General features: G+C 40.9%; 4 protein-coding genes across 6 annotated transcripts; 1 reads left to right on the top strand and 3 right to left on the bottom strand.

Moving 5' to 3' along the window:
* Nucleotides 1-4,146: 4,146 nt before the first annotated feature.
* Nucleotides 4,147-8,315, bottom strand: wbp2nl (WBP2 N-terminal like). Its single transcript, XM_026165702.2, has 8 exons — nt 8,157-8,315; nt 7,554-7,662; nt 7,297-7,435; nt 7,029-7,121; nt 6,590-6,790; nt 6,029-6,145; nt 5,482-5,558; nt 4,147-5,386 (listed from the first exon to the last, which is right to left on the bottom strand). Exons 1-8 carry the CDS (start codon nt 8,213-8,215, stop codon nt 5,330-5,332), a joined length of 852 nt encoding a protein of 283 aa, XP_026021487.1. The 5' UTR covers nt 8,216-8,315; the 3' UTR covers nt 4,147-5,329.
* A 1,732-nt stretch (nt 8,316-10,047) lies between these two features.
* LOC113021202 (zona pellucida sperm-binding protein 4-like) lies at nt 10,048-13,606 on the top strand. Of its 2 annotated transcripts, none has more exons than XM_026165701.2 (12): nt 10,048-10,494; nt 10,602-10,726; nt 10,917-11,037; nt 11,268-11,402; nt 11,874-12,046; nt 12,237-12,316; nt 12,385-12,518; nt 12,592-12,775; nt 12,855-12,999; nt 13,088-13,157; nt 13,236-13,370; nt 13,462-13,606. In XM_026165701.2, exons 1-12 carry the CDS (start codon nt 10,293-10,295, stop codon nt 13,587-13,589), a joined length of 1,632 nt encoding a protein of 543 aa, XP_026021486.2. In that variant the 5' UTR covers nt 10,048-10,292; the 3' UTR covers nt 13,590-13,606. The 2 variants fall into 2 exon arrangements, with proteins under 2 accessions (XP_026021486.2, XP_080157118.1); XM_080300992.1 differs by having other exon boundaries at nt 13,438-13,606.
* A 1,065-nt stretch (nt 13,607-14,671) lies between these two features.
* On the bottom strand, nt 14,672-16,659 carry rrp7a (ribosomal RNA processing 7 homolog A). Its single transcript, XM_026165700.2, has 7 exons — nt 16,505-16,659; nt 16,190-16,332; nt 15,957-16,082; nt 15,745-15,868; nt 15,222-15,319; nt 14,929-15,136; nt 14,672-14,835 (listed from the first exon to the last, which is right to left on the bottom strand). Exons 1-7 carry the CDS (start codon nt 16,566-16,568, stop codon nt 14,750-14,752), a joined length of 849 nt encoding a protein of 282 aa, XP_026021485.1. The 5' UTR covers nt 16,569-16,659; the 3' UTR covers nt 14,672-14,749.
* A 547-nt stretch (nt 16,660-17,206) lies between these two features.
* On the bottom strand, nt 17,207-25,520 carry poldip3 (polymerase (DNA-directed), delta interacting protein 3). Of its 2 annotated transcripts, none has more exons than XM_080300991.1 (10): nt 25,279-25,520; nt 24,574-24,674; nt 24,061-24,488; nt 23,922-23,966; nt 23,739-23,816; nt 23,401-23,618; nt 21,830-21,911; nt 21,572-21,701; nt 19,419-19,485; nt 17,207-18,417 (listed from the first exon to the last, which is right to left on the bottom strand). In XM_080300991.1, the coding sequence occupies exons 1-10, from the start codon at nt 25,344-25,346 to the stop codon at nt 18,201-18,203; spliced, it is 1,434 nt and encodes a 477-aa protein (XP_080157117.1). In that variant the 5' UTR covers nt 25,347-25,520; the 3' UTR covers nt 17,207-18,200. The 2 variants fall into 2 exon arrangements, with proteins under 2 accessions (XP_080157117.1, XP_026021479.1); XM_026165694.2 differs by having other exon boundaries at nt 21,830-21,907; nt 23,394-23,618; nt 25,279-25,515.
* Between the last annotated feature and the right edge of the window lie 147 nt (nt 25,521-25,667).

Below are 25,667 nucleotides of genomic sequence, written 5' to 3'. Positions count from 1 at the left end.
TCGTGCATTATTTATGACTTTCAGTGGAACATCTATCTAGACCTATGGTGGTCAGTGTTCTGCAACCATCCATTAGCACATTTTGTTCTTTAAGTGATAATCAGGAAAAACTCGTTTTGTTTCACAGTTCAATTGCAAGTGCTGATTCAAGAATCAACAGCATTTGAGTGCTCGTTTCTTTTAAAAAAAAAGGTTCTTCAAGCAGGAAACCAACAAAACCAAAGATTGCATAAAAAGGTGTGTGCTACTTCCTTAACAGAACAGAGCAATGTGGTTTTAACTGGAGCAGTAAGAGAAGTGGAAGGCTCTGGTAAACAGCTGAGAAAGAGGCCCGCGGTGCCTGCAGTCTGACAAACAGATGCCTCCAAAGTCCTCAGCTGGACAGTTTCATTAAGTGATTTTTTTTTTTGATTTTTTTTTTTAAACAGATGAATCCAAAACAACTTTATTGATCTTCATCGATTCTCTAATCAAAGAGGAGTTCTGATGATGATGATGGCTGCTGAAAATGGGCCTCTGTGTCTCTACACAGATATTGCATTAAAAATCATTAAGCACATTGAAAATAGACAGAAAACATAAAACCGAAGTGTTTTTCTTTACAAAAATTTCCTAATGATCACCAAACATTTTCTCCAAGATGGGGAGGGTACACTCACTGTCCACTTTATCAGATCTGTTCAACAGATTGCTGGTGCGAATATCTAATCAGCCAATCACATGGGAGCAACCTTAGTAGAATTGTGCATCCCCATTGGCCTCCACCATCATCAGATGTCAATCCAACAGTCTTTGGGATGAGGTAGAACAAAAGATTCACATCATGGATGTCAGGCCAGCAAATCTGCAGCAGCTGTGTGATGCTGTCGTGTCATTATGGACCAAAATCTCAGAGGAACGTTTCCAGCGCCTCGTTTAATCAATTGAGTGCAAAAGGAAATCTAAGCTGGTAGTCGGGCGTAGCAGTGAGTGTAGATCTAAAAGAAATTACTGTTAAATAAATTGGAAAGTTACTGGGATTTTTTTTTTTTATAGGCATAAGACTGGATGATCAAATCTAAATCCAAACAAATCAGTCTCGTCGTTTCCTTTTGGATTTCTGTGTTTGTCCTTGAAGGTATATAAAGTCTCAGTAGCGCTCCCGTCTCCATGAGTACACATGCTCCACACGTTCATGCTAGTTTACAACTTAGCGATGACTACAAAGAAATGTATAGCATTATTTAACGTACATGGTAGTAAAAACCACACATCCTTTTCCTGAGTAAGGAACTGGAAAAAACAGGAGTTGAGCCATAAAGTAGAATTAATGTTCAGTCTCTGTGAGTGAAACCTAGATACATAGCCACTGGTGTCGATCTAAACTCTGTGATTATGCATTGGTCCTGAAAGCATTTGTGTGTAGTAAATATGTTGTTTTATTGCAGTGCATGATAATGCAATCATTACTTATTAAGATATTTAAACTGTGTTATGTGTACAGTGTGATTCTGTGATAAAACTGACCATATTGTTCAGATTTGACTGTGTTTAATAATCTAATAAATATATTATTTAATTAGAGTGTGGATTATTCTTATTGTCCATCATTCCATCATTTGTAAGAGTCAAAGGGTATGTGAACAACTTCCTAAGAAGACCAGCAACGCTGTGTGACTTCATCAGTCTCACATCACTATGTTGCTTGGTGGGCATTTCTTTATGCACAACTGAGGTCCCAACACAGCTTTTCAATAAAGGCTCGCCTTGACTTGGCCACTGCTTTTCTTTTTCAGCCTTTCTGTTGTAGATTTGCTGATGTGCTTGGGATCATCACTCTGTTGAATGACCTGGTTTGGGCCAAGCTTTAGCTGTCGGACAGACGGAGTCACAATTGACTTTAGGATACTTTACAGAGTTGGTGTGTCTGTGAAGGTTCTCAGTCATCCAGGTCATCGTAGTCTAAGGAGCTTGGAAAGCAAAGCATGTGGACTTCTTTGAGTTGCTTGAAGAAGTTTCACCTCTCATCCGAGAAGCTTCTTCAGTTCTAAGGGTCAATGGTGGAGAGTCCCAGATTTAAACCCAGTGGGAGTTTCCCCCCCAAAGAGGGACAAAGGACCTGAAGAAGCTTCTCGGATGAGAGGTGAAACGTCTTCAAGCAACTCAAAGAAGTCCACACGCTTTGCTTTCCAAGCTCCTTAGACTAGAGTTGGTGGTCGACTCAGTGACTGTAAGGTGCCCAGGTCGGTGGCTGTAAAACAAGCCCAAACCATGGCACCTCCACCACCACGTTTGACGGTTGGTATGAAGTGTTTTTGCTAATATGCTGCGTTTGGTTTTTTTATCAAACACAAACTTGCTGATTATAAGTTAATCAAATCCAGTTGATTAGCGGCACTATAACTATTAAATGGAAGCAGTAAGGTGTGTTCACACGCAGGTTTTTACATACTGCTTCTGCATTCTGGCTTAACTGTATGTTAAATACAGGGAGTGCAGAATTATTAGGCAAGTTGTATTTTTGAGGAATAATTTTATTATTGAACAACAACCATGTTCTCAATGAACCCAAAAAACTCATTAATATCAAAGCTGAATGTTTTTGGAAGTAGTTTTTAGTTTGTTTTTAGTTATTTTAGGGGGATATCTGTGTGTGCAGGTGACTATTACTGTGCATAATTATTAGGCAACTTAACAAAAAACAAATATATACCCATTTCAATTATTTATTTTTACCAGTGAAACCAATATAACATCTCCACATTCACAAATATACATTTCTGACATTCAAAAACAAAACAAAAACAAATCAGCGACCAATATAGCCACCTTTCTTTGCAAGGACACTCAAAAGCCTGCCATCCATGGATTCTGTCAGTGTTTTGATCTGTTCACCATCAACATTGCGTGCAGCAGCAACCACAGCCTCCCAGACACTGTTCAGAGAGGTGTACTGTTTTCCCTCCTTGTAAATCTCACATTTGATGATGGACCACAGGTTCTCAATGGGGTTCAGATCAGGTGAACAAGGAGGCCATGTCATTAGTTTTTCTTCTTTTATACCCTTTCTTGCCAGCCACGCTGTGGAGTACTTGGACGCGTGTGATGGAGCATTGTCCTGCATGAAAATCATGTTTTTCTTGAAGCATGCAGACTTCTTCCTGTACCACTGCTTGAAGAAGGTGTCTTCCAGAAACTGGCAGTAGGACTGGGAGTTGAGCTTGACTCCATCCTCAACCCGAAAAGGGCCCACAAGCTCATCTTTGATGATACCAGCCCAAACCAGTACTCCACCTCCACCTTGCTGGCGTCTGAGTCGGACTGGAGCTCTCTGCCCTTTACCAATCCAGCCACGGGCCCATCCATCTGGCCCATCAAGACTCACTCTCATTTCATCAGTCCATAAAACCTTAGAAAAACCAGTCTTGAGATATTTCTTGGCCCAGTCTTGACGTTTCAGCTTGTGTGTCTTGTTCAGTGGTGGTCGTCTTTCAGCCTTTCTTACCTTGGCCATGTCTCTGAATATTGCACACCTTGTGCTTTTGGGCACTCCAGTGATGTTGCAGCTCTGAAATATGGCCAAACTGGTGGCAAGTGGCATCTTGGCAGCTGCACGCTTGACTTTTCTCAGTTCATGGGCAGTTATTTTGCGCCTTGGTTTTTCCACACGCTTCTTGCGACCCTGTTGACTATTTTGAATGAAATGCTTGATTGTTCGATGATCACGCTTCAGAAGCTTTGCAATTTTGAGACTGCTGCATCCCTCTGCAAGATATCTCACTATTTTTGACTTTTCTGAGCCTGTCAAGTCCTTCTTTTGACCCATTTTGCCAAAGGAAAGGACGTTGCCTAATAATTATGCACACCTGATATAGGGTGTTGATGTCATTAGACCACACCCCTTCTCATTACAGAGGTGCACATCACCTAATATGCTTAATTGGTAGTAGGCTTTCGAGCCTATACAGCTTGGAGTAAGACAACATGCATGAAGAGGATGATGTGGACAAAATACTCATTTGCCTAATAATTCTGCACTCCCTGTAAAAAATGATACTCTGTAAAATTTATTTTTGTTTGTCTGAGGCTCTATTTGATTTAAGATCTATGAAATAAACATGGCATAAATAACTGACAGTTTATAAATGACTGAAGACAAAAATGGGGGAAATTTAATAATTGACATTTATTAGATTTTTGACAAATTCAGCAAAAAGAATAAGAAAAGAGATGTTAATATACAGGCATTTGATTAAATCTACCTAAAAAAAACAAAAACCTCTAACCACCACAACTATGCGCAAAAAGACCTTCAAACGGGTGCTAAATGATGCACACTGAGCAGAATCAGGGATAACAGTCTGCACTCAGAAGCTTCACCTGCAGGCAAAATACTGGTGAGCCTTAATAAATCAGTGTAACCTGTAACCTCACACTAGGTTAATTACTGAAGGAGAAGAGCTCTGGTTTCAGCTTGGCTCTGCATACAGCAACACAACAGAAGCTCAGAGTACAGCACAAGGTCATTCAGATAACCCCGCAGGTGACCTGTAATGCCGTTATGCAAGGCTGAAATATTGCACATACACAGACTCGTTTCATAAGAAATCTTTCTGAACATTACGCAACTCTTTTTGATAACCACCCTGTAAAGATACTCAATTAGAACTGGGAGTTTAAGGTCATACCATGAATGAAGTTACTTAGATTGAGTACAGGATCATACTGGTCACCAGTCTGCGTGTCTGTGCGAGCCATAGTATGAGAATCAGTCAGTTATTGTGTCGCTGAACATAAATGAACACAGTTCTGGTTTTTTTATGTGGAAAATGACTACAAAGCTATAATGGGGAAACACAATGCACTTGCAATCATACATAACTGTTCTTAGTAGAAGCTGATATTATTAATAATTACATGAACTGCAATCAATAAACGGCTACAAAATGTTTTGGTAACAAATCTGTCTTTAAAAATACATTCTCCAAATCCTCCCCCCCCTTTTCCAGCTGGGACACTGCACGAGTCCCTGCGTAGGTGCTGAAGAATCAGACAGAAAAAAATGAATCCCAACTGTTGCTTTACAAGTTGTCCACCATTTAAATGACTTGATGTAATATGGAAAACACTAAAACGTCATTAGCTGTTCCATTTATAGTCCTTCCCAAAAAAATTAAAAAAAAACAATCTCTCATTGGGAAATTTTAATTGACATCTTTTTAACCGCTATATTAATTGCATTACCTTATTGCAGTCTACAAAAAGAAAAAAGAAAAACCTCACTTTAGAATTTATTTAGGATACAGAGGATGCGAGAGAGGAGTGTCTTGGAAGTGACGTTGCCCACGTTTCAGTTGTTTTTCTTTTCAGGGAAGTTTGAAGAAGGTGCGTATGGTGGAGGTCGCTCCTGCACGCAAACCCAGAAGATGGTTTAATATGATTAAAATGCCATTAAAGAAGAGGTCACATGTTGCTGAGGTAAAGACATCCAAAGCAGCTTACCATGGGCATGTAGACATTGTGTGGATTGCTGGGATTGTAATATGCGCTGCCTGCTGCTTCAGCCGCCTTGGCGTTACCTGTGCATAAAATGGCAAAAAACAGGGAGATGAAGACTGAGTAATGACCGCAGAACATACTCTAGAACAGTTCCTAACACTGTAATGAGAAAAGATGCACAGAAGAATGCTTTAGTAGTCACATGAAGCGCAACTGAAAACTTCTAAGATCCTCAAACTTAGAAAAATCTATTGGCACAAGGTGATGAAGCACAGACTGATGCACAGAAGGTGACGCTGTTTTTAACCGAAAATCCCCAAAGTTGCTAGAAAAACAACAACATGAGGGCGAGAAGACTGTTTTATTCCTTGACATTTTTATCTGTAGAGAAGGAGACATCAGCACCCCCCTTTTTTCTTTTTTAATGGCGTGCTTTGAAGTGATTCATGTTGAGGCAGACAGATCCGATCTGACAAGTGCAGTGGCACAGAGGAAGAAAAAAAAAAAAAAATAGGGAGTGAGTGAAAAAAGGAGAGTGAGAGAAACAGACCTGGAGGTGGTTGTGGTGGTGGTGCTGTCCAGTTCTGAGAGGGTGCAGCCCAGTTTTGTGGTGGCCCAGGGTACGGGGGAGGAGGGGCCATGTAGTCAAAACCAGATGGGTACATTCCTGGAACACAGATGGCCAACAGAATTTTTATTATTTTTTTAAAGATGCAGTTTGAAGGTCACAGGGGGTTGCAGCCTGTTTGTACAATTATTTACACAATAAAAAAGATAAAGAAAAAAAACAGGACACTGACAGAGAGAGAGGGACAGCATGATTTGCGCCTCGAGGGTGCACATTTTTAACTTATGTGCAAAGAGACAAAAAAAAAAGTGCGCTTACATACAAATGCAAGAAAACAAGGCTACAAACTATAAGCACTTTTATTGATTATGAGGAAGAAAGGAAAAAAGAAAGTGAAAGAAATCTACAAAATAAAATGCAGAACCTGGAGTTACAACTGCGCTGACTATAAGCTAGATTTTAAAAATCACTACTTATGTTGCCGCCGGTCTTCAGTTGAATCGGACGTTTAAAAATAGACCTACAGACAGCGAGACTGTGTACCTGCAGCAGCAGGTGGTGGATAAGAGTAGGGCATGTTCCCAGCAGCAGGGGGAGGCCCCTGGTAGAAGCCATTCTGCTGGGGAGGTGGTGGGTAGGGATAGCCCTGAGGAGCAGGTGGAGGTTGGCCATAGCCATTCATCATACCAGGTGAAGGGTAACCGTAGGCAGCAGCTCCATTCTGCACCGGAGCGCCACGAGAAGCTGGAGCACAGAAAGAATAAAAGTGACTTTCCAAAGACTCCAGAAGACACAGAGTTATCTGTATCGTAATGTCCTTTATTTCTATAAAGCGTTTAATCTTTAAAGTTTTTGGTTTTTTACTGCAACTGTACCATGTTTTTAATATAGTAGGACTGCTACTTTGGTAAAGGGTTTAGCTACCTTAACACGTGTTTCCTGGTTATAAAGAAAAGGTACTGAATTAAAATGGCATACGAACCATTTGTGGCCAGTTTGAAGAGGTGCTGTCCCAACTCTATGGCTCCTCCACTGGGGAATGACATCTTGAAATGTGCCTGACCCTCCCAGCCACCTGATTAAAAAGTCAATTCCCTTTAGAGTAAATACAGAAAGCTGCCTTTTTTAAGCAAAGTAAAGTTCTGAAACTAATACACCACAGTTTTCACTAATATGGGTTCATATGAGATTGTTTTCGAGACAGACAATCAAATGATAGTGACTAAGTGTAAAAGCAAAAGGCTTCCTACCACCGGGCTCAGCAGACACTGTCCCTTTAATGTAGTTGGCTGCAAAGACTGGCTGCTCAATGCTGCAGCCCTTCATCAGGTAATAGGGGAACATGGCTGAACCCAGGCAGTCCTTGGTGTTACTGGATACAAACACCAACTGAGCCGGTGAACAAGAGATGAGGCAAAAAGATGAGTTACATAAGGATACATGAGCACATGAAAAGCAGCCGTAAACATCACAGGAATCTTTTGTTTATTGATAATTTGGGTAGTACCCTGTATGGTGTGAGGTACACCGTGCCCTTCTTGGTCCCCTTCAGCAGATCTGTCTTGCAGGTGACATCACTGAATGACAGCTCCACATTCTTGCACTCCCTTAAAACACTGGATAAAGATGAGGCAAATGAAAATTAGGTCACTGCTTACAGTAACTATAAAGGAGCTAAAAAGTACGCTAACATGTAGAAATTGTATTTCGCAGCAGCTAGAAAAAAAAATTGCTTTACGAAACATGCAATGGGAAGACATTTGTGTTTTACAAGATTTCAACATCCTGACAAAAAATGCTGCCAAAACTTCCTGTTTGGATAGTCCGCTAACGCATCTTGCTTAAACCACATTATGCGACGATTTTAAAGTAAGGCCATTAAATGTCTCGCCGTTAAAAGAGCACACAAAATACACAACGCCCTGAAATATACAGTAAACAATAAAACAGCTAATGCTAACATTACCTAGGCCAGCTAGCTGGAGGCTAGCAGTTGGATAGCATTGAGTTGACTACGCATTGGAAAGTAAAAGGTAAACAAGCCGAAAACAGAGGCGACAGTTGGCTAGTTAATACAATTAAACACCCTGACACTAGGTAATACCCTCACCTCTCTCCGTTGTTTATCAACACGTTGCCGTTATGCGTATGATTTCGATTCAAAGCCATGTTTACGAGCCGTCCTACGCTCTCCTGTTGCCTATGCTTAATGCTAAAGCCAGTCTATCAGCCTGACGGGAATCACCCAGAAACGTCACGAGCCTTACGTCACCACGCCGTCTGACAACTCGTGACCTGCCGTGGGACTGTAAACAATATCCACACGATCAAACAGAAGAAGTGTCTCACACGATCCCAGTAAAAGTTAGAAATATTCAGAATGTCCGTTTTGGATAGGTGTAACATTTTTTTTCTAATAATGTAAATTATAAATAATCAAATAAATTTGACGATGAAATGAATAATTTGATTCCAAGTTATCACAGTCTTTTTCCGTCAAGTTTTAATATATTTTATCTTATTTTATTTATTAATTCCTTTACTAAGAAATTCCTTTATTTATTTATTTAATTATTTATTTTCTTACTTAGTTTCAGTTAATTTCCAGACTGGATTTGTTCGTATTCATTTAGTTTTATCTCTGAAAATCCACTGGGTTTTTTGTTTGTTTGTTTTTTTATTTGTCTTGTTTTGTTTTGTTGGTTTGGTTTTTGTTGTTGTTCCTATCCGTTATCATTTACTAATTCTTTGCTAGCTCATCGGGGAGGGGGGGGGGGGGGGGTGCTTTAGTTGTTATTTTTTTGCTAACGTGTAGTTTTTAATTCACCTATTTTTCCACTCCTTTTACTTTTTAGTGTAATTTAATGTAGGAATTCTGTAGATAAAATAGAATAATATTACAGAGTTAATAATTAGCTATTGTTTGAATGTTACATATACAAACAAGTGAATCAAGCCAACTGTTCATCATTTTATTGATAATTTGAAATAATATAGTTACATATTATGATGGGTGTTTCCGGGATATTATACAAGGTAAAGCACAGATGGAGAAACTCGTGAGCTGCCCTGCTCCCTCATATAGATGTATTACAACATGAAGTACTGCCGCTATTTAAGGCATAATCCTCTGTATTAATACGCAGTTTAACATCAAAATGTGCGTAAGTAATTCAAGCTTTTATGTTCTGTTATATTTCCATCCAAAATACAATGAAGTAGACGTGCAATGCAATCAGAAGTACTGTTTTTTTAACCAGGTATTTTACATTTTTACTTTAATATAGTAAATGTTACAGTTACAACATTTATCCTGCAAATTATTAAAAAATAATTTACAAAAATTAGGTTATTTATACAAAACTATGCATAGAGTGTAACCGATTATTTCCCAGTTTCTCTTTTGCTGTTGTTCTATTTGCCCCCTTTTGTATTGGCTATATATCTGTTTCTCCCGGTGTATATAAACTTGTTGACAATAAGGGAAATAGAAAAAACGACAACCATATCCACGCAGGCAACATCATTATAGCAACTGCCGAGATCTCTCCCTGATTCTATGTACTACACTTTCTATACTGTAGCCTTTGAATGGGATAATTAAGGTTTAGCTAAATTAAAATTAGCTTGAAAGCTGCACTGTGCTGGAGTCCAGCTAGGTCTGGATTAAGATAACTAACTTCATTTAAGCCTGCACAGAAAATCAGGTCATTTATTGCAAAGCAAAATGTTTTCAAAGCAAACACAGCTGGAATAGAGCAACAAAATGGGCATTTCCTTGCAATTCTGACAGGATGAGTGGGTGTTCTGATGGCAGTGAGTAAAGGTTTAAGACTGCTTATATAATAACTGGGGTGGGTACAAGCTTTGCCATGGGGAGAGCGAGAGGGGGGTGAGGCCAGCGAGTTATGCAATGCTTTCATTTAATGGCCCCCTTAGGATAGAGTTGGCCGTGCATGCGCTCAGTGTGATATTTAATATTTAAACGTTGACCTTTTTTATTAATTACCGGCTTTATTCTGTGGCCGCGTGCACGTCAGCTTCTGTAGCTCTCGGTGCGCGCAGGCGGGTGACGCTGAGCAGGTCTGCGACACCCTTTAACTCTCTGCACTGCACTGGTCCCCGAGCCCGAGGAACCCCATAGCTTTAAATTAATTAACACTAATTAACAGCTGTCACGTGACCGTCTCCAGCGCCTTAGATAGGGCTGGATGTTTCTGCTGTTAAGTTTGCAAACTATAGCGAGATGAATTATCGTTTTATAAAGATTTGCGCGACTCTTTTACTTTTCACCGTCATGGCTGGGCGCTGCGTCTGCCTTTCCCCCGATCACAGGAAGAAAACACTCGAGCAGAGGAAACAGCTCGCCATGCCGCGAGTCACCTGCTCTCTCCGAGGCATCAGAGCTGTGTTTGGTCCAATGGTGAAAAACAATGTGTACGCCAGAGGTGAGGTATAGGGCAGCGGGATGTGAGGAAGATGCTTGGTTCATTTAGTTGACCCTCATCTTTTGCATTGATCTCAGACCATGTGTGTGTGTGCTTTGTTTCCTTAGACGTGACAGGGGCCACAGTCCCAGTGCCTCAGTATGAGAAGACCTGTGGAGTGCAAGTGGCTAGAGTGAAGAACCAGAGCCTCTCGTTTTTCAGCAGATATGACAGCTGCTTTGTCCGTGTTGAGGTGTGAATCCTGCTGCAGAGTTTACATGAAGGAAATGTATGGGATTGCCAAGTAGGGCCAAAAATAATGCAACTATAGTATATTTACTATTAAGTTTTAATGATTGAAACCAATGGAGGTAAAAATGAGTTTACAATCTGCATGTATGTCACTTCTTGACAGCCATGCTGCAATAACCTTTCATCCTCAGGGCAGCAAAGTCGTCATCCCGCTGCAGGTCCAGCTGGCAGGAGAGGATCGATGGATCAGGGTCAACATCAGCTGTCCCCTGATAAAGGCAAGAAGTGAGAGGACCCAGCCTCGCCCAACACGTGAGTGGAGACAGCTGATTGAGCTTGACAAACTCACTGACCCAGTTGTGTCCTGTATACCTAAAATCCGCTCTCCCTTTTCATCAGTCAAAAGTCACCCTGGCACAATTTCCCTATGGAGCCAAGTTTAGAGTGTTGTCTTGTTGTTCTTGTAATTACCAATACTGGGTAGGAGTCTGCACAGTTCAGAGTGACGATCTAAGACATTTAAAAACAGAACTCTTCTCCAGCATTCCCTGGAAACTGTGACATTGAAAGAGCTCTTCGAGTGGACTGTGGCCACCAAAGGGTTTCCAGTGATGTCTGCTACAAACTGGGCTGCTGCTATGATGCTCGTGATTCAGCCTGCTACTACACACTCAATGGTAAGATCTGTATTTTCCCCTCCAACCTTTCGTCTAAACAAGCAGGGCTGCTTCTAGGACTCTTAACCCCTTAATAACCAGTCGTGTGGGGGGCTTAAGGGAAATCAGAAATATCAGAAATGGATACCTAATCAGAGGTTTATGTATTTTGACTGTGGACAGACCTCCTGCCAGTATATGCGTGGCCTTCATTACAAAATGCAGTCTTGTTACCACTGTAAATATGTTTGGTACTACAGAGTACCAGGTACCAAGCAGTACCAATAATGTTTGGCACTGATGAGCAGTAAAATGTCATCTATAGTTGGCAGCAGAGCTTTCAATACATGCTAATGCAGTATTCAACATTATGTAGTTATAAAGACAATTATGCAGAGATGAGGACAAAACAGGGTTTTGTTTTTGGGTTTTTTAATTTGTGTTTTACTCAAAAAACAACTATGCAACATTATCCTGTTTGACTCCATCCAGCCTGCTCTCTGGACGGACACTTTGTGTTCTCAGTAAACGCTGCAGATGCACACACGCCCATTGATCCCAGCAGCCTCATTGTAAAGGATCAGCCGCACTGTCACCCTGTTGTCACAACCCCAGATACTGCTGTCTTCAAGATAGGAGTCTCAGACTGCGGTGCAAAGAGGAAGGTAAATATTATATCTAATATTTAGATTGGGGTATCATCCTAATATTTTTGCACAGTTACACAAAGCCAGTCACAGCATTGAGCACAAGCTTTCATTTAGATGTGTCTGTGGTCCACCATGAATTTTCACATCATCTTCTTTTCTTAAACCTTTTTTTTTTTAATTTTTTTTAAATCTCTCCGGCTTTTAGGCAAATGGAGATGTGGTGATCTACGAGGTGGAAGTGGTGGAGCTACATACAGGAAATGATGGGAAAAATTCTCAATTTAGGTATGGAGATGGATACATCTTCTTCTAGAAGACAGTACTGGTGGTGATGAATGTTTTGGGGTTTTTAGTCTTCAGGTCCAGTGTGAATACGACTCCTCTGATCTGAAGCGTGCAGCAGAACTGCGGTCTTTGTATGCGGTGACTAATCCACCACCTGTCATTGCACTGGGGTCCATCGGAGTGCAAATGAGAATAGCCACAGGTACTAAAATGGAATGAAAAGGCACTTTGTATGCAAATGACAGCTGGTGATGTGTATATGTTTGTTGCTGCAGATGCATCCTTTACATCCTTTATTCCCGAGGAACAGCTTCCACTGACTTTGCCCCTTCGTGAAGCTGTGAATGTGGAGATTTCCATCGTGCAGCCATCTCCAGATCCCACACTTTCCCTGCGAGTGCGAGACTGCTTTGCTTATCCTGGGTCAAGACACTCTGTGTGGACACTTCTCTATGATGGGTACGTTATTAACCCCCACCCCTCAATAAAAAAACAAAAATTAAAAATATAACAGCACAGTTTTGTCCCTTTTGTACAGATGTCCAAATCCTCAGGATAATATGAGAAGCTCTGTCCCTGTGGACAAACAGGGGAAGACCACATCTCACTCACAAATCAGGAGGTTTGATGTCAAGACCTTTGCCTTCTTGGACCCCAGCACAGGCCATCCAAGTCCAGAGGAAGTATGTTTCATCAGATTATAATATTTCAGCAACGCAGCGTTTTGTTTTTTTCCCCCACAGACCTGGCTATGTGTTTTCTCTCACTCAGATGTACTTCTATTGTTGGGTGGAAATCTGCACGAATGACGTTGACTGTGCGCAGCGTTGTACCTTCATTTGTGAGTATACCACAGTACACTTAATGTGCTGTTTATTTTTGGAATTTTTTAAAAATCTGTCCTGTGTCCTCCCACAAGCATCTGAGGGGGAGAGGCCGAGAAGAGAGGCCGCATCTCAACCCCACCAGCTTCAACTGGTCTCTTTGGGGCCAATGCAGCTGGTCCAGAATAACACTGAAGCCGAGAAAGACCCCTGCATGAAACGGGAAAAAAGTAAATCCAGCAATACACCAAACTAGAATCATTACATGAAAGAGTATGAATGACACTCTTTAAATAGAATCTCGCACCCTCTCTTCCTTAGTGTTTCAGGTGATCGTATACATCCTGTCTGGTGTTGGTGCTGGCCTTCTTGTGGTCCTGCTGTTCATTGTGTGTTCAAGCATCAGGAGAATGCAACGAGCACATGACGAACAAGATGCATCTCAATAAATGTCAATTTGTCCATATGTGCATTTGTTTTGGTTTTTTGAGCTTAAGGCTGAGAGCCAAATGGCAGGAAAAACTGGACTGGAAATCAGTAACAGCAGATCTGATGGGATGCAAGTGTCTATAGCAATCTGTAAAACACAGAGCAGGCTTTGTCATGGTGTGAGGCCATCACATTTTGATCCACAATGCAATTCCATGTGAAACCAACTAATTATTAACAGCATGACAATGAGCCCGAACACACTGCCAATGCCGTAAAAGTGTAGCTGGATAGAAAAACACACAGTGAAACCACCAGCCATGGATTGGCCTCCCCAGAGCCTGGGCCTCAACATTATTAAAGCAGTGTAGGATCCTCCTGATAGAGAACAGAAATAAAGGCAGCAAACTTCCAACGAAGAGCTTTGAATGTCTTTCAAGAAGTCTGGAGAACTATTTCTGAAGTCTACTTAAAAAATGAACAAGAAAGCTGCCCGAGAGAGTTCTGAGTGTGTTGGAGAATAAAGGTAGTCGCACCAAATACTGATTTAAGCTTGTTAGAAGTGAACAAACTCTGTTATTGCCTCATGTACTGTATGTGTTTGCACTTCGATAAATTACTGAACCCATTTTTCTTGAAAAATATCAAGAAATAAGGCATGACATGACTGTGCTTCAGACATTTTGATCTACACTGACATGTTCGACCACAATGCAGATCTGTTTCATGCACAACTCAAAGGTGCTCTATAGGATTGAGATGTTGAGATGAGCTCTGACATTTGGCTGAAGATGGGTACACTGTACACACGCAGAAATACACCAAGATCAACCTATGATGTCATCACAGAAAGTTGCTGGCGCCTGCTCTGATAATTTGATGAAGTCATAAAATTGTCTACTTGTGCTTCACAATAAAAATAGTTGAACAAAAATCATAAAATTGTGATCTTAAAATTCAGGCGAAAGAGATTAGTCTTAAACTGCTGTTTTATAAAATTTCCGTACTTCATGTTGTAGCTTTACTGTGCTTCACTAGATTTACTATCATTAATGTGAGGAGCGAGAAATTTAATCATCGTAAAATAAAGTCAGAATACCAGTTTATTAACATAAAACCTTTATAATGCAACTGAAATACACAAAAGCAGTGAAATGAGAAGAAAAAACGGGCAGCTGACTCAGTAAGGTCTGAACTTCCTCTGTGCCCTCAGCAGAGCTATTCTCTGTTTATCCTCCTCAAACTTTTTCCTTAGTTCAGCGATATCTGGAAAAGAAAGAAAGAAAAGGAAACTTATTTAAATAAAATGCTTTCACAACCTCAAATGTAAACAATGTCATTAACATATCAGAGACTTACGTTCTTTCTGCGTGTTTCTGTGCTGCCAGGTGTAGAAGTTCAAGAGCTCCTTCCTCTTCTTCTTCGTTATCTCCCTCTGTAGAGTCCTCTGATTGGCTGCTTCGCTGTGAGGACGCGCCTTGGCACCCTTGTGCCCTCTCGTGACTTTCACCCAGCCCTCTTCATCTTCTTGCTCCTCCTCGGCCTCCTTCTTCTGCCGCTCCGCTTCCTGTGGACAAAACATCAAACCCACGTTGAAGCTACGCGGAGCGGACGTGTCAGCGGTGCTGAAGGAACAGCGACAGAGTTCTCACCTCTTCTTTATGCTTATCGTAGTCTTCCATAAAAGAGTCGACTTTTTGTTGCAGCTGCTCCGGTTGGATAAAGGAGTCTGTGTACTGCTGGATCCACTCTGCCATAAAGAAAATACAACACACGTGTCATACACCTCATTTGTTACAGATGATTCCAGATGTTCTGCATCATTTCTTCTCATTCTTAGGTCACTTTATGTCCCATTTGGCATCAATTTGTAGCCACTGTATTTACGTTAAGCTTGACTTTTGGCGTCTTTATAACAGATTTTTCACTCATAAGCTTATTCACACTTATTTTTGGTCATTTGTGTCACATTTTATTATTAGTGACTCTCTGTAGCTAAATCTCTGAGTATTTTATGACACTTTTGAACACATCTTTTGCAGATACTTTTGCTTCTTTGGTTATATTTTGCATTTTTTGTAGCCATCCACTGTGTTTGGGGCGGTTTTATGTCTCGTTTGGTTTTATTTAAGCCTCATACATTAAACTGTGTCACTTTAGCAACAGCCTACTTACTCTGCAGTCCTGTTTTGACTGGGCGCTGCTCTGTGCAGACCACCAAAGGCACATCATGTGGGTGTGATTTAACTGCTGGTAAACTGGAGGCGTTTTGAAATACAACATAGCCAACTTTGAAGCCCTGAAACAGACAGAGACACATAACGTGAAACTGAAATCTACAAAACATACATAAACAAACGAGCAACTGCGCAGGAACACAGGTCAACCTGTTTTTCAGCTGGTTTGAAGAACTTGGACAGTTTGGGTCCAGCCTCCTGGGAGGACCCCGGGTGGTCTTTCAGCTCAACTGACTGAATGCTGCCAAACTGCGAGAATAAATCTTTGACAACATCCTGTAACACACACATACACAAACAGTGAGAGGAAAGGCAGTGTGCAGTAGTTACTGTTTATATGAAGGACAAACAAACCACACAGAGCAGCCAGGCAGGCGCGCTACCTCTGAGCAGTATGGAGGGATGTTTAGCACGAATAAAGTCCGGTCCAGCGGTCTGTGGGAACTCTTCTCGGCTCGCACCCGGTGCTCCTTCACGTACAGCGAGTGCCTGGCGGCGCTATCGGAGCTGAACTGTAAGGACAACACTGCGAGGAGAGACGGGAAAAAACAACACATCAGCGTCTGCTATCACCCTGTCGACATGGCAGACTACAGATCAGCACAAACTCATACACACACCAGCCGGGTTACGTAACACAAACATTTATCTACGAGGACAAAGCGGTACAGAAAAAACGGCGTAATAATTAGAAATACCCGTAAATCCTCCAGGAATAACAGAAGCCTGATTCTTGGCGTGTTTCTTCTTGGACGGCGCCATTTTGGTGTGACCTTTCACGCCGGAAGTACAACTGAATTCCCGTTTGGTACCGTTCCCCTCCCCAGATTTTCTGCTAAGCAGGTTCTGTGTTTGCTTTAAACCCACACATTTAGTTTTTAGTTTGTATTACAGCCTACCTTAAAAAATGAATTCAATGGTCAAATTTAGCCTCGACCTTGAGGCTAAATGCTCTGAGGATCATTTATCGTTTATGTTGTCATATAACTTTTTTCACCAGCCTGTTCCAGGGTTTTAAATTTAGATGTTTTTTAAATGGAAGATGAATTTTTATATCAAAATTTCAAAATAACTAATTACTTAAGTTATTTTCTCAGAAGTTTGAGTTGGTATGTTGAAAATTTGAGCTTGATTTAATGATTAAAGAAACTAGCCTCCATGGTTTTGCTTCCCTCAAACCAATTTCAACAACTGGAGTGAATCTCTCCTTTTTAATAGTTTGGTTGTTGGTTTTACTTGTAGGTGTGTATTTATGTATTTAACAAAGACGGCTAAAGGTTCAGCACCAGACTTGTAAATCATTCACAAGTCCAGAACTGTTTTTAGAAAGCCTAACAGCACAGATACATAAATCAACAAAGAGATCATGATATGAAAAGCAAAGAGTCTCAGACATCATCTACAAAGCTAAATATTTAATGGTGACATTTCAGATACATCCTACCACTTTGTCTCGTCTTGCATTACATACCAAGAATGCAGTAGAACGTAAATTACAGTCTTTCAACACAAATCAGGAGTAATAATAGAAAGAATTAAACATGTTGACCATCAAGCAAAAACCAGTCACGGAGCATACGAGTCTGGATGCCACAAGAATGTTAAAACTAAATAAACTGACATGTCCGTTTCAGAGCTAGCTTACTGAAGTTATTATGGTATTATGTAGCTTACGCCAGTCCCCGATTTGCAGGTATTTTCAGTTATTTTGGCATCACTTTGGGCTCAATTTAAATCATCTTCCCACATTTTAACCAAACTGTCCTTCCTAATAAAACAGACATGACAGACGTTTGGTTTTTTGTTTTGTCTGTATATATTTTTCCCCCAATGCATTATACACACTCATTAAACCCAAAGGGAAGCACAGGTAAGATAAATGAACACACCTGCATGAATATTCAGCCTTAAATATTACATAACTCTCAAGAATAACACTACCACACAGTCAATTAGTCAAAGGGTTTGGGCTGGGTTTTTTTTTTTTAAACTCCTACTCTTTTGGAAGTTGGAGGCAAGCGGCAATGACGGGATGACGGGATATATATTAAACTAAATCAAACTGTCACTTAATATACAAAAAAAAAAAAAACCAAACACCCGTTGCAATTAAATTTGGTACTACCCCTCCTCCACCTCTACATCGGATTAAAAGATCATATGAAACTTCCCCCCGCTCCGTTTCCAAAACCAACAGGTGACTTTTGATAAAACCCAAACAAGGATGCATGAATGATGAATTTCACGTTCACAGGAGTCATGTATATCAAATGTGTAAAAATTTGTTTCATGAGAATGTGTGCTGGCTGCTGTCAATGTGAACACCACAGTTTGAAATGAGAACACTGAGAATGCACTAACATGAACAGACAGAGTTTTCACTTTAGACGTGGGCTATATCTTGATGCGAAAGGCAGTGGCCTGTGAGCTGGGAGGCTCAGTGGTGGAGGTCGACTGTGTAGTGGACTTGAAGAGAGCTTTGAGGATGGTCTGGGGGTCCACCTCTGGAGTGGGCTGAGAGGAGGAACGCTGACCGGCGGGCCGTGATAAGGAGGCGGGCAGACCTTCTTTCTTTGTGCTGCTGCCTGTACCCGGAGTATCGCTGAGTCGCCTGTGGGCAAGTCAAACAGTTGTTACTATTTTTTAAGTCCTTTAATGGTTCAAACAACACAGAGGGGTCCCCTCCCACTGAGTTCAGTTAAAGAGACAGCTGTTAGGCCAAAAGGGTTACATGCCTGACCTCTAGTGGAGAACACAGCAACAGCACCTGGTATTTACATTTCAGTGTGAAGTTAAACTTGATAACATCCATTTCTTTAAATACAAATAGCTTGTTTTTCAAAAGCAATGTAATAATGCTACTAACCAGCTCAAAATGGACTTATGGTGCTTTCCCTTATATACAGTTTGCCTCAGTTCATATTAAATATGCCCACTAAGGTCACCAAAGCTAAAAGACTGTTTTAAATGTTTGTTTTCAAACTATTCTTTCTATTCCTGAATCTGTGTGAAGTCAGTGAAAGGGGACAAGAGGACAACACGGTCATTTAAGTCTCACAGCTCTGGCTGTGAGCACAAAAGCCCCGCACACACACAATGTTCACCCCTTCTGTTAATGATGGGTAGCCAATCAGAAGAAAGTTTCCTTAAGGGGGACGGGAGTCAGAGTCGCTCACTTTAGACAGCACCACAAGAGGACCACAATAAAATACTTTTTACTTTAGGAATGCAGTGAATGGATAGCTAATAGGTTTTAGTATGTAGATAAAAGCCAGATTATGGCACAATGAAAATATGCAAAACAATGATTTCTTTAATTTAGGATTCTTCCTATACAGAGGAAGTCTGTGAAGGGTAGAAGGATGCTGATCAGCACTGTAATGCATTTTAACCAGTTCTGTTATTTGGATTTTCACTTACCCAACACACTACATACCTTGTCTATACAAAAGGTCACATATAACGAGGATACAGTGACTCACTGCCTTTTCATGGACCGCTTATACATACTGTCCCCTCTCTCTGTCTGAGCCAACCCTGGTCTCACACACAAACACAATTGAGTAGAGATTCATTTGAAATTAACTAAAGAAGCCTCGAGGGCTCACTCACAATAGAATGGGTTGATCAGAAGTGATGACATTTCCCTGAATATGAAGGTTACACTTCATGGGTTGGCCTGGGGGTGGACAAGAAAAGGAAAAAACAGATGACATAAATGAACCAATCACAACGATCCTGACCACATACAGATCTGTGAAAAACTATTTGCCCCTTTCCTGATATCTTAGGTTTTTGCATGTTTGCCACACTTGAATGTTTCAGATCAAACAAATTTGAATATCACACAAAGAAAACCTGAGTAAATACAAAATGCAGTTTTCAAATAAGGACTTTGTTCACTAACGTAGAAGCTACCCAATCCTAAGGGGCCTGATATGAAAATGTTATTGCCCTGCAAACCTAATAGCAGGTTGTGCCACTCTTGGCATTAAGAACTACAATCAAGCACTTGGAATAACTGGCAATGAGTCTATCACATCACTGTGAAGGACGTTTGGCATCACACTAACACCTAGGGCTGTTCGAAATAACGATATATATCGGATGACGATATGAAAATGTCTAACGTTTCATTTTACGCTATCATTTGTTTCTTGGTGTCACAAAATAAACTGTTTACTAGGGATGGGTACCGGTATCCGGTGCCATGACATAAACGGTAGTAACCAGACCGAAAAGCAGCGCACATTTCGGTGCTTTATTTCGGTGCTTTTTTTTCCTGAGATGTCATACACTTTGAATTCTAGCCAATCATTTTACGTTTCCGAGGATAGTAGGCGGGTCCAGGTACGTACGTTCTTTTAGAGCAGAGCTACAGATTAAAAATGCCCAAGGCGAAGCGGTCAAAAGTCTGGCTGTACTTCACAGCAAAAGATGCAAACTCAGCAGCCTGCAACAAGTGCTTTAAGCTGATACTGTGCAAAGGAGGTAACACCTCAAATCCGATGAAACACCTGGCGACGCATAGCGTTTTTTTTAAAAGCCGAAAAATGCGCCGTATTTGATAGCTTGCTGCGAGACCTCACACCGAGCACATCTACTGCGGGTGGGTTGCCTGTTATCGGACCCGGAGTTAGCAACATCCCCCAAAAACCCGAAGAGGAAAGTCCTGGCCCCTAGCCCTGCCAGTGTAGCAGAAATGATGACGGATGATGATGCAGCAGCAGCCGTTCTTCTCTGCGTGAGTAGCTTAATGTTGTTCGCGTGTAATTTACGTTGAGTAGGCTAACCATGTTATTACATTAATGCATGTAAGGTGAACTAGCAAACACCGTCGTAGTTACATGCAGCTGTCTTCTTGTTTGATGGCAGACGCTCCCTTCACCCTGGCCAAAAAGGCTAAAATGACCAAAGAAAAAGTGGAAAACAGTTAAACATGAGAGGTTTTTGGACAAAGTTTGTGTTCTCCATTCTTTAAGCACCGGTTTGAGCACCGTTTAAGCACCGGCACCGTTTCAAAAGTAGCGGTTTGGCACCGGTATCGGATAAAACCTAAACGATACCCATCCCTACTGTTTACTGCAGTATTTTTTCAGTGTTTTCATGGTCACTGTAATGGCTAAATTCATTTCTTAAAGTTCTCTCTTTCTCCTATATTTAAAATAACCACACTACAGACAGATAAGCGACTGTTTTTACGCGTTGTCGTTAGCAACAACGACGGTAAACCCAACGTGTGGCTCCGCCGTCGGCTTGTTTATTTTCCACATAAACCTTTCACAATAAAGCTGAAGATCCTGTTGAGGTTTTGCCTTCTAAATAAACTGAGATGACGACGAAATACATTATTCTCAGACATCAAATTTCAGAATCTGCATCAAACAAATGACTTCAAAAACATGTAGTAACTATAAATGGCGCTTACAGTCACCACGTGGATGCAGGCACAGAGAATACCAGCACGGCCAGTGAAGATGAGGCAGAACCAGGTAGATCCAAACAGAAAGACTAATCAAAACAAATCGAGGTCCTTATTTCTAAACGAGGGGCTACGTCTGTACCATGGACATGGTTTCGTTATGAAAAGTCTGACACGAACCAGAAAACTGTACTACGGTATCAGAAAGGAGTCTAACACGTTTTCACAACACTATATATATGATGTATAACATGCTCGCAAAACATCTCGCTGCTACAGCAGCCATTAAACTGCATGTTAAACAGAAGACTTTCATGTGTGCGTCCTTGCTCTTGGCACTCACCGTCCAAGCAGCGATTGTTGTACTTCCTGTATGCGCTCACAGCGTCCTCTTTACGGACAAACACCACTTCAGCTACGCCCACCTTCACCAGCCGTGCTCGCTTCAAGGCACCGCACACACAGAACAGTTCCTGTGGACAAATATTGACAGGCATTACAAATACACACTGAATGACTCATCACGGTACTCACAGCACTCTGCACATCATTTTAATCTCAAACAAGAAAAGGTTAAAGGCAAACAGAGCAATTTCCTCACCACTATGTCCTCCTCAGTGACTCGGGGATGCAGGTTGTTCACTGTTATTTTTGTCCCCTCCAAAGGACTAAAAGTAGGCTGAAATGAAAAATGACAAAACCAAACAGTCAAGTAAATGTAAAGATTGTGTGAACACATTAAATATCAATCGAACTGATACATGTAACAGAATCACTGCAGGGGTCTATTTGATAAAGAGTCTGCAGCCAGGTTTAAAAAACAAAAACAACCAAAGAAAAAAAAAAAATTCTTTTTTTCATTCTATCTTGCATTCAGTATTTTCACCTGTTAGCCTTTTGCACGTTACACGTTTCCCTTTAAATGTGCAAATCTACGGATGTAAGAAGAGTTCATTGTGGTGTGGCATGGATGGCAAAAAAGGCAAGGATAGTATGAGCATAACAGTTAAAAGCCAATCAAAGTTCTTTAAACATATTAAACGGTGGTTTAAGTTTAAGCATGAAACAAACAGAAAAGATTTACCTCCACAATGTTTTACAAAGTGACAGCTGTTTATTGAATTAAGAGCAAGTAAAAATGAAAGGGTCTGTATGAAGACAGGCTGCTGGCAGATCTTGAAATGTGGCAGAAATGTAGCTGCAGACTGACAGCAGCTGTTGCCTTTGACTGTCGGCATAATTTCTGCAGGATGCGGGACTGTTTCTAAAAGTGGCCATAGTCTATATTCCACTACATTTTTGTTACAACATTAGTTATTTGTTATCTTGAAGATTTAAATTTTTTTATCTTAAAATTACGCTAGTTATTTTTAATATTGTCAAATAAAAATCAATACTTGGGTATTAATCGATATTAAAAATATCAAATTAAGATTTAAGATCCCACAGCACAGGTGCAGACAGACACACAGCTACTCCCTTCACTAACAGCTGAAGTAGTTAACACTGAATAACACTTCAAGAGGAATTTCAGAGATCAGTAAAGCTCGCATTTCCGAATTTGATGTCAGTCCAGAGTGTGGAGAACTAATCTGAGTAAAATAAAGAGTAAAATTCAGAGCAGCAGAATCAGACGGGCCTGAAGAGCAGAGCTGAGGAGAAGAAGGGCTGCAGACTGAGGCAGAGCAGTGTGAACAGGGAAGAAATGGCAGATGTGGACAATATGATAAAATAGCTTTTCTACTTTTACAATAATTTATTAAAATGTGTTTGTTATTTTTTTTGTAGCCAGCTGTGAGCCGGCTGGTAAGACGTTAACTTTGCAAAAAAAAAAAAAAAAAAAGACCTTATTGTAGCACTATGGGCAAATGGCCAAAATATTTGATGTTGTATTGAAAATGGGAGGTATCAGTATCGAGTTTCAAATTCTAGTGTTGTGACAATACTATATGTCACACATCCCAGCTATATATAAAGCAATTAAAGGAAATCAATTATTTTCCTTTGTCTGGGGCATGATGCAGTTGTTATATTAGAAACTTGTCTGACTTGCTGCATCAAGCCAAAAGACCAATTATAATAATAAAAACCATAATAACACAAGTTATATGAGCACAATTTGAAAGAACACACACTGAGCTGCAGATAAAAATGAATGGATTTACCTGAGGAGGAGGAGGAGGAGCTGTTGCACTGGTTTCTGCTGTGCTTTGCTGAAGAGTCCTAGAGACTGGCTGTAAGGCTGCAGCTGAAGACCGAGTGGCAGCCAGGCTGGTAGTGGGCCGAGGAGAAGCCACAGGAACAGCGGGCCGTGGGGCCGTGTAAGCATCATTCTTAACCACCTTGGTGATGGGGGCTGACATGGAGAAAGCTGAGCCTGCTGTACCAGGCTGTGTGAAAAAAAGAGACAAGATAGATAACACTCTAGTTCATGTAGGTACGCACAGCAGACACGCTGAAGTTTCTGTATAAAGGCCCACATGTAGCCTTGTCACAGAGAAACATCTTACCCGAGATTGTAACAAATTGTTTGCAGTTGTGATCTTTAACTGTTTATTCGGGGCGTCATCATGCTCATTTAGAGTAGGCTGTAGAAAAACAAAGTAATCCTTTTAGTATGATATCTTAAACCTTTAGAAATGGGCTCATAAATGTCCTGTTACATTTAAATATGTCAAGAGAAACTAATCTACCTGTGTAGCGGCACGTATTCCTCCTAACATCCCTACTGGACGTTGCTGGAAAAAGAAACATAATACATTACTTAAGGAAGTTCTGACTGTATATTTCTACAAGCATACATATGGACAAGCCTGATTTATTTATTCTCACCTGGATGGTCTTAGTTATCTTTAAAGGTGGTGCAACTGCTGCTTGTGTCTGTGTCCCTCCAATGCTCCTCTTGAGGCTCAGCCTATCACGAGCATCCATCATTCTTGCATTATTGCTCAGCTGTGGTACTGCACTGGCCTTCAGACTCGGTCCTTGTGCATTAGAACCAAACTGCCTTGTATTCACACCAGCAAGATTGTTGTTGGTGTGTATCTGTATCTGCGGCACAAGCGTCTGGCTCTGTAAATGTTGTGTTACTGCTGTCTTTAGTGTGGTCGGTGCAGAGACGGTGAACTGACTCTGTCCCTGCTTGCGTGAGTTGATCATCTGACGTGCATCTTGCACCACTCCTGCTCCTCCCCTGCCACGGATTTTGAAACGAGCATCTTTCTGCCCCAGCTTCTCTCTGGCATCTTTTACTTGAAAACCTAAGGGGAGAAATTGAGAGTTTTAAGACAATGACTTTGCTCATTACAAAGTAACATTTACACCCACTGATCTGCTGGACTTTACCTGTGCCTCCTCCAAGCCTCTGTCTCACATCATTAACTCCAATCTTCTGTCTGGCATCAAAACTTTTCCCATCTCCTCCTGAACCTCGTCCAAACGCTGGCCTGAGAAAAACAAGGTTTCATTAGGTTCAACAACAACACAAACACAACAACATGCATTAGGGCGATACCTTCCACGTTACAATCACTTCTAGAAACACATTGAATATGATTTTTTTTCTCAGATGATTATGGAAACTTATGGATTATTGAAAATTATGGAAAATTTTACCCATTCCAGCTACCACATTTGTTCATTACGTGAGGACAAAACTACGATTTGTTGCCAACAAAAGCACTAGCGTGCTAGTTAGCCAAGCCTGACGAGTGAAGCTACAAACAAAATGCTGAAAGAGACGAGCAATTTAAAGACTTAAACAAAGAAATCTGTTTAGTTAAGCGGAGAGTGGTTCCGAGATTAAACTACGTTTTCTTTGTCTCCAATATGAATGGCTTCAAATGTGAAGGCCTACAGTTTGTTGAAGCCACTATTAGACTAGCTTTCAGCCCGTAATCGCTGCTAGCTGTAACATGCTAACGTTAGCTTACGACTGTCGAGTAGCTACAAGCAGCACTAAGTTTTCGATATGCGCTTAGAAATGTTACTACAAGTTTCGAAATCCTTAATAAACACACATGCACCAGTCTCCCCACACTCAAAAAATACCTTTTCGCTGCAGCTTTGACGTTAATACGGCGCTGTCGTATAACTTCATCCAGAGAGACGTCTGCCATTTTCTCACACACTTTCCAAAAGCGCGTGCGCGCCTGAGATTTCTTGGGGGCTATGACTACGGGAACTGATTTGGGCCAAAATCCAAAATGGCTATTTGAAGAATTATGATATTTTATAGAAGATTCGAAATAGCTAACGTTGTCGTCTTCGAAATACACACAAAGACAATTAAAACACGACCGTGTTGCTACCGTAATAAATCTGTGATCGATTAGTCTTGACGAAATACGAATAGCGCGCATACCTGCATTCCCATGATCCTTTGTGTCACATAGCGCAGCGATTTTACGACATAAACATTGCATATAACTATTAAAAGG

This window comes from Astatotilapia calliptera, chromosome 4 (genome assembly GCF_964374335.1).
Source record: "Astatotilapia calliptera chromosome 4, fAstCal68.1, whole genome shotgun sequence".
NCBI lineage: Eukaryota > Metazoa > Chordata > Actinopteri > Cichliformes > Cichlidae > Astatotilapia > Astatotilapia calliptera.
The sequence above is the reverse complement of the archived record's forward strand: the minus strand, read 5'-3'. Positions and strand labels throughout refer to the sequence as shown.